The 14458-nt window shown below is 38.3% G+C and overlaps 1 protein-coding gene across 8 annotated transcripts in view; it reads right to left on the bottom strand.

The window, feature by feature from the left end:
* Nucleotides 1-14458, bottom strand: part of APC (APC, WNT signaling pathway regulator) — a 139641-nt gene that overhangs the window by 31658 nt on the left and 93525 nt on the right. For all 8 annotated transcript variants that reach the window (XM_013966683.2, XM_013966685.2, XM_013966684.2 and 5 more), the window contains one exon: nucleotides 9448-9552. In XM_013966683.2, the coding sequence (XP_013822137.2) occupies nucleotides 9448-9552 (105 nt within the window). The remainder of the gene's footprint in view (nucleotides 1-9447; nucleotides 9553-14458) is intronic.

Below are 14458 nucleotides of genomic sequence, written 5' to 3'. Positions count from 1 at the left end.
TGTACTCTGCATGTAAGTTAAATAAGCAGGGTGACAGTATACAGCCTTGACGTACTCTTTTCCCAATTTTGAACCAGTCTATCGTTCCATGTCCAGTTCTAACTGTTGCTTTTTGACCTACATACAGATTTCTCAGGAGGCAGGTAAGGTGGTCTGGTATTCCCATCTCTTGAAGAATTTTCCACAGTTTGTTGTGACCCACACAGTCAAAGGCATTGGCATAGTCAATAAAGCAGATGTTTTTCTAGAACTCTCTTGCTTTTTCGATGATCCAGCGAATGTTGGCATTTTGATCTCTGGTTCCTCTGCCTTTTCTAAATCCAGCTTGAACATCTAGAAGTTCACAGTTCATGTCCTGTTGAAGACTGGCTTGGAGAATTTTGAGCATTACTTTGCTAGCATGTGAAATGAGTGCAACTGTGTGGTTGTTTGAACATTCTTTGGGATTTCCTTTCTTAGGGACTGAAATGAAAACTGAACTTTTCCAGTACTGTTTGGCCACTGCTGAGTTTTCCAAATTTGCTGGCATACTGAGTGCAGCACTTTCACAGCATCATCTTTTAGAATTTGAAATAGCTTAACTGGGATTCCATCACCTCCACTAGCTTTGTTCGTAGTGATGCTTCCTAAGGCCCACTTGACTTCTCATTCCAGAATGTCTGGCTATAGGTGAGTGATCACACCATTGTGGTTATCTGGGTCATGAAGATCTTTTGAGTACAGTTCTTCTGTGTAATTATGCCACCTATTCTTAGTATCTTCTGCTTCTGTTACATCCGTTCCATTTCTGTCCTTTCTTGGTGCAATGCTAGTTTCTAGGAACATAAGTGAATAAGACACCCACACCCTCACTGCATACAGTCTAGACAGGTTACTCAACATACACAGTGTAAATACACAGTGCTTTGACAGAGCCCAGGTGTACGCACAGGAATGGCATGTACTCAGTTTGGGATTATAGAGTAAAGTGCTGTCTGATTTTGAATGACAAAGAGGTGTTTAGTTAAAAAAGGAGGGTTAGCCACATGGCAGCTCAGATGAGGCAGAGGCCATAAGCACAGGTCAGAAAGAATATGTGTGTGTGTGTGTGTGTGTGTGTGTGTGTGTGAGAGAGAGAGAGAGAGAGAGCAGACAGACAGACAGAGACAGAGACAGAGACAGACAGGGAGAGAGAAACTGACGGACGGACTTGGAGATTAAGAGCTTCTTCTGATCGCATTTAAGAAGATGGAGTTGAGGGACCAAGACTCAAGATAAAGAGAGCAGGTGGGAGGCTTTTACGGAAATTTTGGGGAAGGGCTGCTTTTGATCTACAGGAGGGAATGAATGACTCCTTATCCTGAAGCAAGCATACTGTCTTTAAGGATATCTAAATACTCTGACTGTTTCTGGTAGTGAGGATGTAAAACAACCTGTAGGGATCCTGATCTTCTAGAATTCATCACCTTATGAACTACCCCTGTGTTTAAATGTGAGCTAGATTTAGTGAAAGGCTTCTAGTGAACAGACTGCTATAGATATGAGGAGAAGTCACTTTCAAGATAAGTTATATGTATACAAAGACTGTGGCTTCCATCCTGGACACCCTCTCTTGTTCTTCTCTGAGGGATGCCAGATATTACACTATGAACTGCTCTTTGTAGAGGCCTTGGTGCAAAGAAATGATACCACTGGCCGACAGCCTGGAGACCTGAGGCCTGCTAACAGTCATATGGTGAGTTCAGAAGCAGATCCTCCCCTCCTCAAATCTTGAAATGACTGAGGCCCCAGCCAACATGGTGACCGCAGCCTATGAGAGACCCTGAACCAGAGGCACTCAGCTAAGCTGCACCAGGATTCCTGATCTACAAAGACAATAAATGGTTGCTGATTTAAGCTGCTAAATTTGTCAGGCAGCAACAGATAACTAATATATTGTTTGAACAGAAGAGAAACAAGAGGTTATATTATGAAGCAAGGAAAAACCCATGTCTACATTGAAACAAGTTCTGACATTCATTTCAGTGTAGACATCAAATCACCTTTAAGCTTCAGACTTAGTATCTTTCTATACAGATTCTTGATTTTGGGACACTCTCCACTCTGCTCTCCCAAACTGTCTAGCTAGAAACCCAGAAGGATTTATTACAAGGAGATTCCTAGAGAACATTCCCATACCCATACTACCTATAAGCCAGAACTCGAGTCTTGAGAATCTTTCCTGGGCCTTTTTCTTATGATGAAGTCTGCACCATCATCCTTCAGAGGGACCAGAGAAGCAGTAACCTGTAAGAAACGGTTATTGTTGTTCAGTCGCCAAGTCATGTCTGACTCTTTGTGACCCCATGGACTGCAGCATGCCAGGCTTCCCTGTACTTCACTATCTCCTGGAGTTTACTCAAACTCATGTCCTTTGGGTTGGTGATGCCATCCAACCATCTCATCCTCCTCTGCCCCCTTCTCCTCTTGCCCTCAATCTTTCCCAGCATCAGGGTCTTTTTCAATGACTTGCCTCTTTGCATCAGGTGGCCAAAGTATTGGAGCTTCCAGATCAGTTCTTCCAATGAATATTCAGGGTTGATTTCATTTATGATTTGTTTGATCTCCCTGTAGTCCATGGGACTCTCAAGAGTCCTCTCCAACACCACAGTTCAAAAGCATCAGTTCTTCAGTGCTCAGCCTTCTTTACAGTCCAACTCTCACATTCATATATGACTACTAGAAAAACCATAGCTTTGACTAGATGGACCTTTGTTGGCAAAGTGACATCTCTGCTTTTTAATATGCTGTCTAGGTTGGCCATAGCTTTTCTTCCAAGGAGCAAGTGTCTTTTAATTTCATGGCTGCAGTCACCATCTGCAGTGATTTTGGAACCCAAGAAAACAACATCTGCCACTGTTCCCACTTTCCCTCCATCTATTTGCCATGCAATGACAAGACAGGACGCCATGATATTCATTTTTTGAATGTTGAATTTTAAGCCAGCTTTTTCACTCTCCTCTTTCACCCTCATCCAGCAGTTCTTTAGTTCCTCTTCACTTTTTGCCATTAGAGTGGTATCATCTGCAAATCTGAGGTTGCTGATATTCCTTCCAGCAATCTTGATTCCAGCTTGTGAGTCTTCTAGCCTTGGATTTCACACGATGTACTCTGCATGTAAGTTAAATAAGCAGGGTGACAATATACAGGCTTGATGTACTCCTTTCCAGATTTTGAACCAGTCTGTTGTTCCATGTCTGGTTCTAACTGTTGCTTCTGACCTCACCTCCTTTTCGCACACATTAGAATCAAGCACCTCTCTATTTTCCCGTCCTCCTCTATCCACCCTTCAATCCCCACTGCCATCATGGGCACTCAAATGTGTGCCAAAGGTCCCAAGAAGGACTATGCCTGGCGGCTCGAGCAGCACAGCTGGGACACGGTCAATTTCAACCACATCTGCTGGGTAAAATCCCCTCTTCTATCAGGCTCACTTTAGGAAGTGACTCAAAAATAGTATTTTTCTGAGAAAACAAAACAAAACAAAGTGATTCTAAAAAGTTTACCATAGAGGTAGCAACAGCCTCCAACTCACTGTGAAACTGTGTAAGAGGGGAAGAAGCAGAAGAAGCAAGCACCCTCCCCACCTCACCGTTTTTCATACAGATGGTGCATCGAAGTGGTCCAACGGTAGACAAGGAGAAGTTTCTCTTATTAAAGTGCTACAGCTAATTCTATGGCCCTCAGTGAATCAGTGAAGCTAGACATTAAGTATAAGTGCTGTTAATATCACAAAAAGAGAGCCCACCAGACATTATGTGCTTCCTGGTGGAAGACCACTATGCTACCTATGAAAGTCTCGGCCATAGATGAGGGCCTGAGACCAAATCTGATCACATCTCTAGAGCCAAATACCAATTTACAGGGAATACAGAAGACAAACCTCACCATGCAGATGTTCCTAGCAAAATTCAGACTATGGAAAACTCGAGAAGACAAATAACTTTGAAAATATATAGCAAAAATCTAAGAGACAAAGAAGAAACCTATAGATTAAAAGAAACTTCAAAGACACATTAAACAATTTCTGCGCATGAACTTTATCTGGCCCTTGTGTCAAATAAATTTAAAAACTATGACATTTATGAAACAACTGCAGATTTGAATACTGACTAGTTATCTGATGCTACTGAGGAATTACTATTAGTTTCTTTGGGAGCGTAATAATGGCACAATAGTTAGGTATTCTATAGGTGTCCTCTGTCTACAGGACTGCTTTAGCAATTCTGGGCCTTTCGTGGTTCCATATAAATCTTAGTAGTATTTGTTCTAGTTCTGTGAAAAATGTCATAGGCATTTTGACAGGTACTGCATTAAATCTGCAGACTGCTTTGGGACTTCAGATAATACTACTAAGCTACAGTAATCAAAACAGCATGGTAAAAAAAACCAAACCAAACCAAACCAAACCAAACCAGCATGGTACTTGTACAAAAACATGACAGACAGACACACAGACCGAAAGTACAGAATAAAGAGCCCAGAACTAAACCCACATACCTACAGTCAATTAATCCTTGACAAAGGAGGTGAGAATACACAATGGAGAAAAGAAGGTCTTTCCAGCAAGCGACACTAGGAAAGCTGGGCAGCCACATGTCAATCAGTGATGTTAGAACACACCCTCACACCATAGACAAACAAGCCAAAAAAACCCTCTCAAATTGTTTCAAAGACCTCTCTATATAAGACATGATACCATAAAACTTCTGGAAGAAAACACAGGCAAATAGCCTCATAGTCTCAAATTATGCAATATTCTCTTAGATCAGTCTTCCAAGGGAAAACAAATAAAAGCAAAAATAAACCAATGGGACCTAGTCAAACTTAAAAGATTTGTCACAGTAAAGAAAACTATCAACAAAACAGAAACACAGCCTACAGACTGGGAGAAAATATTTGCAAGTGATGTGACTGACAGTCAATATCCAAAATGTAAAAACAGCTCACACAACTCAGTATAAAAAAAAATAGTAATAAATAAATAGATAAAAACAACAAAATCAAAGGATGGACAGAAGACCTAAACAGACATTCCTTCAAAAGAGACATACAGATCGCCAACAAATCACGAAAAGACGCTCAACATCACTGATTACTGAGAAAGTCAAATTAAAAATGGCCACCATCAGAGCAAAAAGTCTGGAGAGAATGTGGAGAAAAGGAAACCCTCCTACACTATTAGTGGGAATATAAACTGGTACAGCCACAATGAAAAACAGTATGGAGGCTTCTTAAAAAACTAAAAATAGAGTTACCACATGATCCAGCAATCTCACTCCTGGGCATAAATCCAAAAAAAGATGAAAACTCTAATCTGAAAAGATAGATGCACCCCAATGTTCACAGCAACATATTTACAATAACCAAGACATGGAAAGAACCCAAGTACCCATCAACAGATGATGGTTTAAGAAGATACAATGGTTTAAGAAGTCACAAAAAAGAATGAAATACTGCCACGTGCAGCAACATGGATGGAGCTAGAGAACGTCATACTAAGTGAGGGAAGTCAGATAAAGACAGATACTATATGATATCACTTATACGTGGAATCTAAAAAATAATACAGATGTATCTATATTCAAAACAGAAATAGACTCACAGACACAGAAAACAAACTTATGGTTACCACAGGGGACAGGGAAGGACAAATTAAAGGTATGGGATTAACAGACACAAATAATCCAAGAAATATGTTTATATTACTGAATCACTTTGCTGTAGAGCTAAAACTCACACAATAATGTAAATCAATTGTATTTTAATTTAAAAGAAAGCATTCTTGGACACAGAAAACAAACTTAGGGTTATCAAAGGGAAAATAGGAGGGATAAATTAGGAGTATGGCATTAACAGATATACACACTTTGATATATATAAAATAATCAACAGGATTTACTTTACAGCGCATGCACGTGTGCAGGCTAAGTCGCTTCAGTCATGTCCATCTCTGCGAACCTATGGACCATAGCCTGCCAGGCTCCTCTGTCCATGGGATTCTCTAGGCAACAACACTGACGTGGGTTGCCACACCCTCCTCCAGGGGATCATCCCAACCCAGGGATCAAACCCGCATCTCTTATGTCTCCTGCACTGGCAGGCAAGTTCTTTACTACTAGCACCACCTGGGAAGCCCTAGGGAATTATTTCAATATCTTGTAATAACCTAAAATGGAAAAGAATTGGAAAAATACAATATAACTGAATCACTCTGTTGTATACCTGAAACTAACAATATTATGAATCAACTACAGTTCAATTTAAAAAATGTTGTATTCTGGAAATACACAGTGAAATAATTAAGCAAAAAATGATGATGTCTGGGATCTTTTCTAAAAATAAAATCAGAGGACAAAGTATATAGGGTACCTGCAGATTACTACATTACTCTGTTTCTCTCTGTATATATTTGAAATTTTAGCTAGAAATAAATTATATGAGCTAGATCCCTACTTGCTTAGTACATAACTTTATGTGTAATTCATTTATGAATCGATTCTTAGCTTTTCCATTTAATGTTTAGAACCAGATCTCTAGTGATACAACCAGTAAGGAGTGATGAAGTTCAAACAAGAGTGGGAAATTTAAACCACCACCATATTTGAAATTTTCCATAATAACAAGTTTAAAAACATATTATTGGCAGTGGAAAAGGTTCTCCTAACATTTCATCCCTTTCCCACTCTTATTTGAACTTCATCACTACTTACTGGTTGCATCACTAGAGATCTGGTTCTAAACATTAAATGGAAAAGCTAAGAATCGATTCATAAATGAATTACACATAAAGTTATATACTAAGCAAGTAGGGATCTAGCTCATATAATTTATTTCTAGCTTTCTCTTTTCATTTAACTTTCAAGGGGGATTAATCACAGATCAAAAATCCCTATTTCTAGAAGAGATGTTAGTTATCCCTTCCAACCTACATATATTCACTGCTATTATCTACTATTTATCAGGGACTGTGGGGATATAAAAATGGATAAAGCTGGAAAGAATTTCTGTCTTTCTGGAGCTTACAATCTGGTAGGGAGAACAGAAATAAATAAATAAATATAAAACTGCAAATGTCGTCTTCAAAGTGAGAAGAAGCTAGAACAGCCTATAATAATGGGATGTGAACAGTTCAAGCCTCTTGAGAGAAATCATGCTTAAGTTCAGACACACACAAACTGATGTTAACTGAGAGAAGTGGGATGAGGATGCACAGCAGAGAACAGGTGCAGACGCTGTGCAGGCTGCTACAGAGGAAGCCCAGTCAAGGGGAGGTCCTGAAGGGCCAGTGTGGCCGAGATGCTGAGAGCAAAGGGTGACAGAGAGCTGACAAGTTTAGGCAGGAGCCGATTATACAGGTCGTGATAAAGGTTTGTCTATTTGTAAGGACCAAGGGACGCCAACAAAGGATTCTACCAGGAGGGGGATTTACTCGTGAAAGATCATCCTGGCAGAGTAGTCGTGGGCAGGAAACCAGGCAAGGTACAGTGAGCTTCCTTCCACACAGTGGTAGAGATAAGGGTAGGGGCTTTGATGGATCATATTACTACGATCCTGAGAAAGTCAGACAGATTATTTTCATTTCCGTTAGTGTTAATTGTTTGTGTCTCTGGAGCAAGTAACAAAAGAAATGAACAAACCCCACGAGTCTGTCATGTGTGTCAGTCCCACTAAGACAGGTGACGGGATTTCGGCATAACTAAATCACACTCTCACCACTTATCTACGTAGGATCTGGGAGCTGCTGTAGCGACGTTAATGTGGTCCTGGTTTCTGTCTTCTAAGTGTGTTATGATTTTATGGCACACTAAAGTCTTACATTTTTAGATGAAACTTATCGTTCTTTTACGGTTTCCTACTCACTTCATGATTATAAAAATTCTATCCTCATTTTCTTATCTTTTAATATTTTTAATCGTTTTCATTAGGGGGACTTCCCTGGTGGTTCAGTGATTTAAGAATCTGCCTTCTAATGCACGGGATGTGAGTTTGACCCCTGGTCTGGGAACTAAGATCCCACATGCTGCAAGGCAACTAAGCCCGAGGGCCACAACTACTGGGCCTGCACGGTGCAACAGAAGGTCCTGCATGGCACAGCGAAGGTCTCACGTGCCGTGACTAAGACACGACGCAGGCAAATGAGTAAACTGTTTTTTAAAGTTTTCATTTTCGACATTAAATCTAATATATTTAGAGTTAAATTTTGATGTAAGAAGTGAGATAGGAATTCAATTAAAAAAATAAATATCCAGCTTATTGGCTAGGTGAGGCTTTAAAGGATATAATAATTGAAATATGACCCAAAGCATTAATAGTGGGTCTTAATCCTAAAGCAAAAAAAAAATATTTTTGTCAAGAAGACAGAACTTCTTTCTACATATATGTAGGAACACATGATATTCCCAAAGAATTCCCTAAATAGTAGACAAAGAACCCAAATGTACTATTTAAATATAATTTCTTTTGCCCTAATTTACCCATCTGTAGAGTATCACCCAGTACAATGTGGACCAGTAATATTAAACTGAAGCATATTTTTGTTTAAACGTGGTAAATTTAAAGTATGAGACATTTTAAGCTTTAAATTTTAATGAACTAATAGAACCATGTTCTTTCTAAATAAATAGTATCATTAAAAGTAACCTATAGACACTAAAGGAATATTTTATATCAACAGTAAGAAAATTTCCTTAAAATCAACTTAGTTGAAACTGCATTTTAAAAAATCATTCATTTAAAACATAAAATATTGCTTGAAAAAATGTGGAGAATACAGAACATTCCAAAGAAAAATACTGTCATATTAGGATGCATTCCAATCAAACTCTAACGGAAAACTGATGGCAGCACAAGATAATGCTCTACATTAAAAACAACTATCTTCCCTAATTTTGCTAAAGATGATAATAGTAAATATGACCAGGGTATGTATTTACTTTTTAAATGGGCATTAGAATCATTTATTTCAATGCTGTGTTTATATAATCTTGCAATACAACTGAAGATGAGAATATTAACTCTTTATGATTTAAAAAAAAACACATAAAAATGTCTTAGAAAGAATGCCACAGAGAAAGAGCAAATCTATTCAATGCATGCAATAATAACTAGGTCAAATCACATATGACCAAAATGCAGCTTAGTATTTGTTTTTCAAAGAAACTCTACTCACATTAATCATTTTAGGCTAAAACAGAGACACATAATTTAGAGCTATAAAATATACTTGGAAATTTTGAAAGCATCATTGTTAAATATAATAAAGAAAAATGACATAGCATTTTAGCACTGAATTCTTCTGGAGATATCCATTTAGGACTAAGGAAACAGATAAGATTTACAGATCGTTGTGAGAATCATCTCACTCAGTATTTCTTTTTAAATATTCAAATGGTTAACTAGAAAAAGCTAATAAAATGATTTATTTACCTGGCCGCCACCCGAGGTTGCCATGCTGATTTCTGCCACTCCCTGACCTTCATTCTGCCGTTCAGCTTCACGGGAGCCCGCTTCATGCTTGCTCTGAGATGACCTCTGTTAATACGGAGTTAACATCAGTACATACAAAAATGGTGCATGCCTTCTCAGCCCACAGCTTTCCTTCTTTCTTGCTTTAAAGCTCTGAATGCACATATAAGTACAGGTTTACAAAAGCCTGGAACTGCACTTCATACTTCATAACCTCCAGCAGGGTTGTCAGTTGACTATTTCGGTAAAAGGCAAGTGAAGTGTGTCCCTTGAGCAATAGAGCCGCACAAGACAAAGGATTTTCTGAGACTCACAGAAACACCATCCTCCACCAGCTGTGCTCACATCACTATCAGGGACATAACCCAACTAGAACAAATAACTGTCTTTTCCGCAAGGTCACATGGTTCTGGTATTTAATAGAGCAGCAAATATAACAGTTACTACCTAAGCTTATAAATACCTTCTATGTAAGTATATTTATACACACATATATATTTTTATATACATCTGCTAATAAAAGTCATACGAAACCAACAGATAAGCTCTTAGATTCTAATATGAATAAAACCAAAACCTTTCTAATGTAACCACCATCTGTTATGTAAAGTGAAAGGGCAAGATTATATCTAGTGAAAGCAGTCATTTCAAGACAGATTATATCCAATACAAAGCAGTCACTTTGAAAAATATCACCAAAGAATCAAAGAAATAAAATAATCTATCAATCATCTTTTATAGAAACAATTACCAGTGTGCCTCCTCTAGGAAAATTATAGGCAAAATTAAAGATCACACATTAAAAAGTATGACATAATAATGGAAAACTATATTACAAAGTGGCTTCCACTGGAATGTCTTTAAACATAAAGCATTCCTAGACCATTTAAAATGTGACTTAAAAATAATTTACATATACTATTTCCATCAATAAACAGTGTAAGTTATACATAGGCAAAAGAGAGGTAGTCCCAGTAATTCAGAAACAAGTAAATACAGTACCATGGGAAAGTGACACTATAAAATTCAACAAAATCATCTAAAGAGAGAATACAAAGTCACTGAAGAGAAAAAAATGAATTAACGAGCACTAAATCCACAAAGATTTGACACTAACATCACTGAAGATGTCAATATAAAAGCAATTATTGAATATGGGCTATGTTAGCTACTTGCAATAGGGCTGGAGAATACAGCAGACGAAACCAGACATTGGTCAATGCACTCTTCAAGATTCAGTCTAGTCAGGGATACTATCAAATATTGAAAGAAACAACAATAAAGGGAAAAGCTTCGACAAGCACTCTGAGAAAAGGGCACAGGGTGCTTATAAAGACATACAACAGTGGGACATCAGACACTGTGGGAAGCTGGGGAAGCGCTCTCTTAGGAAGCGTTGTTTGGACTGAGATCTAAAATATGAACAGGAGATCTGGGAAATGGGATATGGCAGAGGGTGAAGGAAACAGAGACCACACGCAAAGATTCAGGCAAATAGAGACCATATGCCAAGGAGCTGGGATGGGAGGAACACGGCTTGCGCTAGGATGTCAGTGAATTACAGTGTGAAGAGTAGAACGGAGATGGTTTAAAAAAGGAACTTACTGATTTTGCTGAATTTCAGTGTGATTCTCAGATGGCACTCATGGCCCTATATAACCAACACTAGTAATATAGTAATACTACAGGAAAAAGGTGCATGTATCCTGATTGTTTAAACTCAAATTTTAAATGGTCTAAGTAGGTGGGAAACAGAAGAGGTCAACTTGCAGACTCTATATTAACGTTAAGTGGCAGAAGATGGTCCTTTACACCCAGGGAAGCACTGATGTAGATAAAAGCAGTGGAGGCAGAGGTCATCTGAAGGACTGCCAGACAGACTGGATACAGTGGAAGAAGAGGTGTGGGGTCACAGACTACCCTTCTCTTTCTTAGCTCACACAGCTGAACAATGCTGGTGCCATTCACAGAGACAGGTAACACTAAAGGAGAATGAGGGCTGGGAGGATGTGGGGGTCCCAAGGAGGACTCAGGAGGAGACCTTCATTAATTATGCTTTGGGTATGTTGGATTTAAAATGCCTTTAAGACAATTCACTTTAAGTGTACAACTCAATGACTTTGAGTAAACTTACCAAGAATCACCATACTTCAGTTTTAGACCATCTTCATCATTCTAAAAAGACCCTTCATGCTCATTTACAGGTAATCCCCATCCCCACTCACAGCTCCAGGTCACTATGACTCTACTTTGGAAACGTGTCTTTTCTGTGTATTTATTGTAGATGGAATACATGGACTTGCCAGTCTAGCTACATTTACTCAGTGATGTTTTTGTGGCTCACCCCTGTTATAGTGTGTGTCAACAATTTGCTCCTTTTAATTGCCGAATAGTATTACATTGTAATGGTATACATTTTATTTATTGATTCATCAGCTGATGCACTTTTGCATTTTTCTACTTTGGGGCTACTGTGAGTAATACTGCCATGAATATTCAAATTAAAGTCTCTGCGTGGACAAATGTGCTCACGTCTCTTAGACAGCTAGAAGTGGAACTGCTGCGTTATATGGTAACTGTACGTTTAATACTTCAGGTAACTGCCAAACTTCCAAGCGGCTGACCATTCTACATTCCCATCAGCAACAAATGACGGCTTTTACTGATCCACATCCTTGCGAATGCTGATTGTTTTCTTCATGACTACAGCCATCCTAGTGAGCACAGAGTGATACAGCATTATGGCTTTAACTTGATCTCCTTAACGACCAATGATGTTGAGCCTATTTTCATGTGCTTATTAGCCATTCCTATGTATTTTTCTGGTGAAATGTGTATTAAATCTTTAGCCCATCTGTAAGTTGGGTTGTCTCTTTATTAATGAGTTATAAGAGTACTCTGCATGGGATTTTAAAAACTATTTCTCACTGGCTATTTTCTAGAGATTATTAAACCATGCCACAATTTTCCTTATAGCTCCCACCTTTTGGGGCCCCTCTCCCCCAAATGTATACACTTCTCAGTAAATAACCTATTGGAAAGAATACAAAAGAAAGTGGTAGCACTGGTTGCCTCAAGCACCCTTTTGGAACTTCTGAGATTTGAATCAAGTGCAATAGTTATATCATCTGAGTTATATCATGCATCTAGACCCTAAACCAGAGTTATTAGCAGGTAGGGCAAAGATAGTGTTATAAGATGCTTCATGGTGGATAAATTATTTGGCAGACATCTTGTTCTTTTCTATACTGATGGGAACTAATTTATGAGTATCTGATCCCCAGTTTTCTCCATTTTCTAGCTTCTCTTTCTGATAGTAATAAAGAAACATCAAACAGCAAAATTAAAAAGTTTTCTTTCTTTCTTAAATAAGACATGACACCTTCTTTTAGTTTATATGCACTGAATAAATGTAACCACTTAAGGCTAAGAAAAATATGGCCATTTTTATAACAAAAAGAAACAAGAACAGACTGTTACAGTGGTAGACAGTTGGTCCCAAATCCAATGATATAAATGAAATCTTGAACAGATAAAAAACACAAACAAGCCCCCGACCTGCAATAAAACTGTAACTGTGCTGACAACGAGGACTGTTATTAACAAACGACAACTTTTCTTAGGAATTTCTAGAGGCCAGAATGTTGGTAACGTTTGGAAATGTACTGACAGTGAGTATATTATACCAGGCAAGTGATGACCAAAAGAAGCCCCGTGCAGCAATACTAATAGCAAAGAAGGCCATTTCACACACAGAAAGGAGTCAGTCAAGCAGAAAAATAAATGTAAATACTGACTTAGAAATTAAAAAAAAAACAACAAAAAACCCTGCTCACGCAGCCAGACAGTAAAAATCATAATATAAGAAAGATGGTGAATAAAACCTAACTATAACTAAAGAAGCTAGAAAAACAACAGCAAAAACTCAAAGCAGAAAAAATATATATAAAAAGAAAATATAAACGTAGTGCTGCTCAATTAAAAAAAAAAGTTGCCTCTCTAAAAACAGTTTTAAAAATAGAGTATAGTATTTTTGATCTAGAAACACACACACACACACACACACACACACACACACACACAGATATACTACTCTGGAAACCCAAAGGGGCCATAATAACCAGAATGCCACATACAGCAATGCCAATGATGTTGAAAAAGGAGTAAAGAGATAGTTTTGTTTTATTTTGGAAGGAAAAAAACAGTCCTGAAGGGTTAACATTGCAAAAAGGACACATTCTGTATATTACAAATATTCGGTTCACACTGACTTAAAACATCCAGGTGAAACTACTTTTAACAATATGACTATTACACTGAACTTGACTACTTAGCAAATACACGTTTCTACATATTTCAAATTCCGATGTACTGAAGCCAAAGCTTCTAAGATATTTAAAAAGCAAAGCATGGATGAAGAGAGTCTTAAAGACACTGTTTTCAAAAATTAAACTTTTTAACATTAGAATTAGTTGTCTTCCCTGTGTATAAATGGGCCTGCACTAAGTTTCTGCCTCCAAACAGACCTATTCATTATCTGATCGGATTTCCCACGGGTGGAATGTGCTGGCGAGGAGTGTTGCTGCTGTTGCTTAGTTGCTACGTCCTGTCCGACTCTTTTGCAACCCCATGGATGGTAGTCCACCAGGTTTCTCTTTCTATAGGATTTCCCGGGCAAGAATACTGGAGTGGGTTGCCATTTCCTGCTCCGGGGAATCTTCCCGACACAGTGACAGAACCTGAGTCTCCTGTGTTGGCAGGCGGATTCTTTACCACCGAGCTACCTGGGAAACGTGTCAAATCTGTTTCGCATACAAAAGTTTTCTCTCACTGTAAAAGCTGTACAGTTACTATAAAAACATTACAAAACTGGCCAAACTAAAAGACAAGGAGGTATTAACAATGGTTATCTGCCTTTTCATATTATTTCTGATACATTACATTTATTTGTGTATATTAAAAAATGGGATCA

This window comes from Capra hircus, chromosome 10 (assembly GCF_001704415.2).
Source record: "Capra hircus breed San Clemente chromosome 10, ASM170441v1, whole genome shotgun sequence".
NCBI classification, from domain to species: domain Eukaryota; kingdom Metazoa; phylum Chordata; class Mammalia; order Artiodactyla; family Bovidae; genus Capra; species Capra hircus.
Note: the sequence above shows the minus strand (reverse complement) of the source record. Positions and strands in the feature narration are given on the sequence as shown.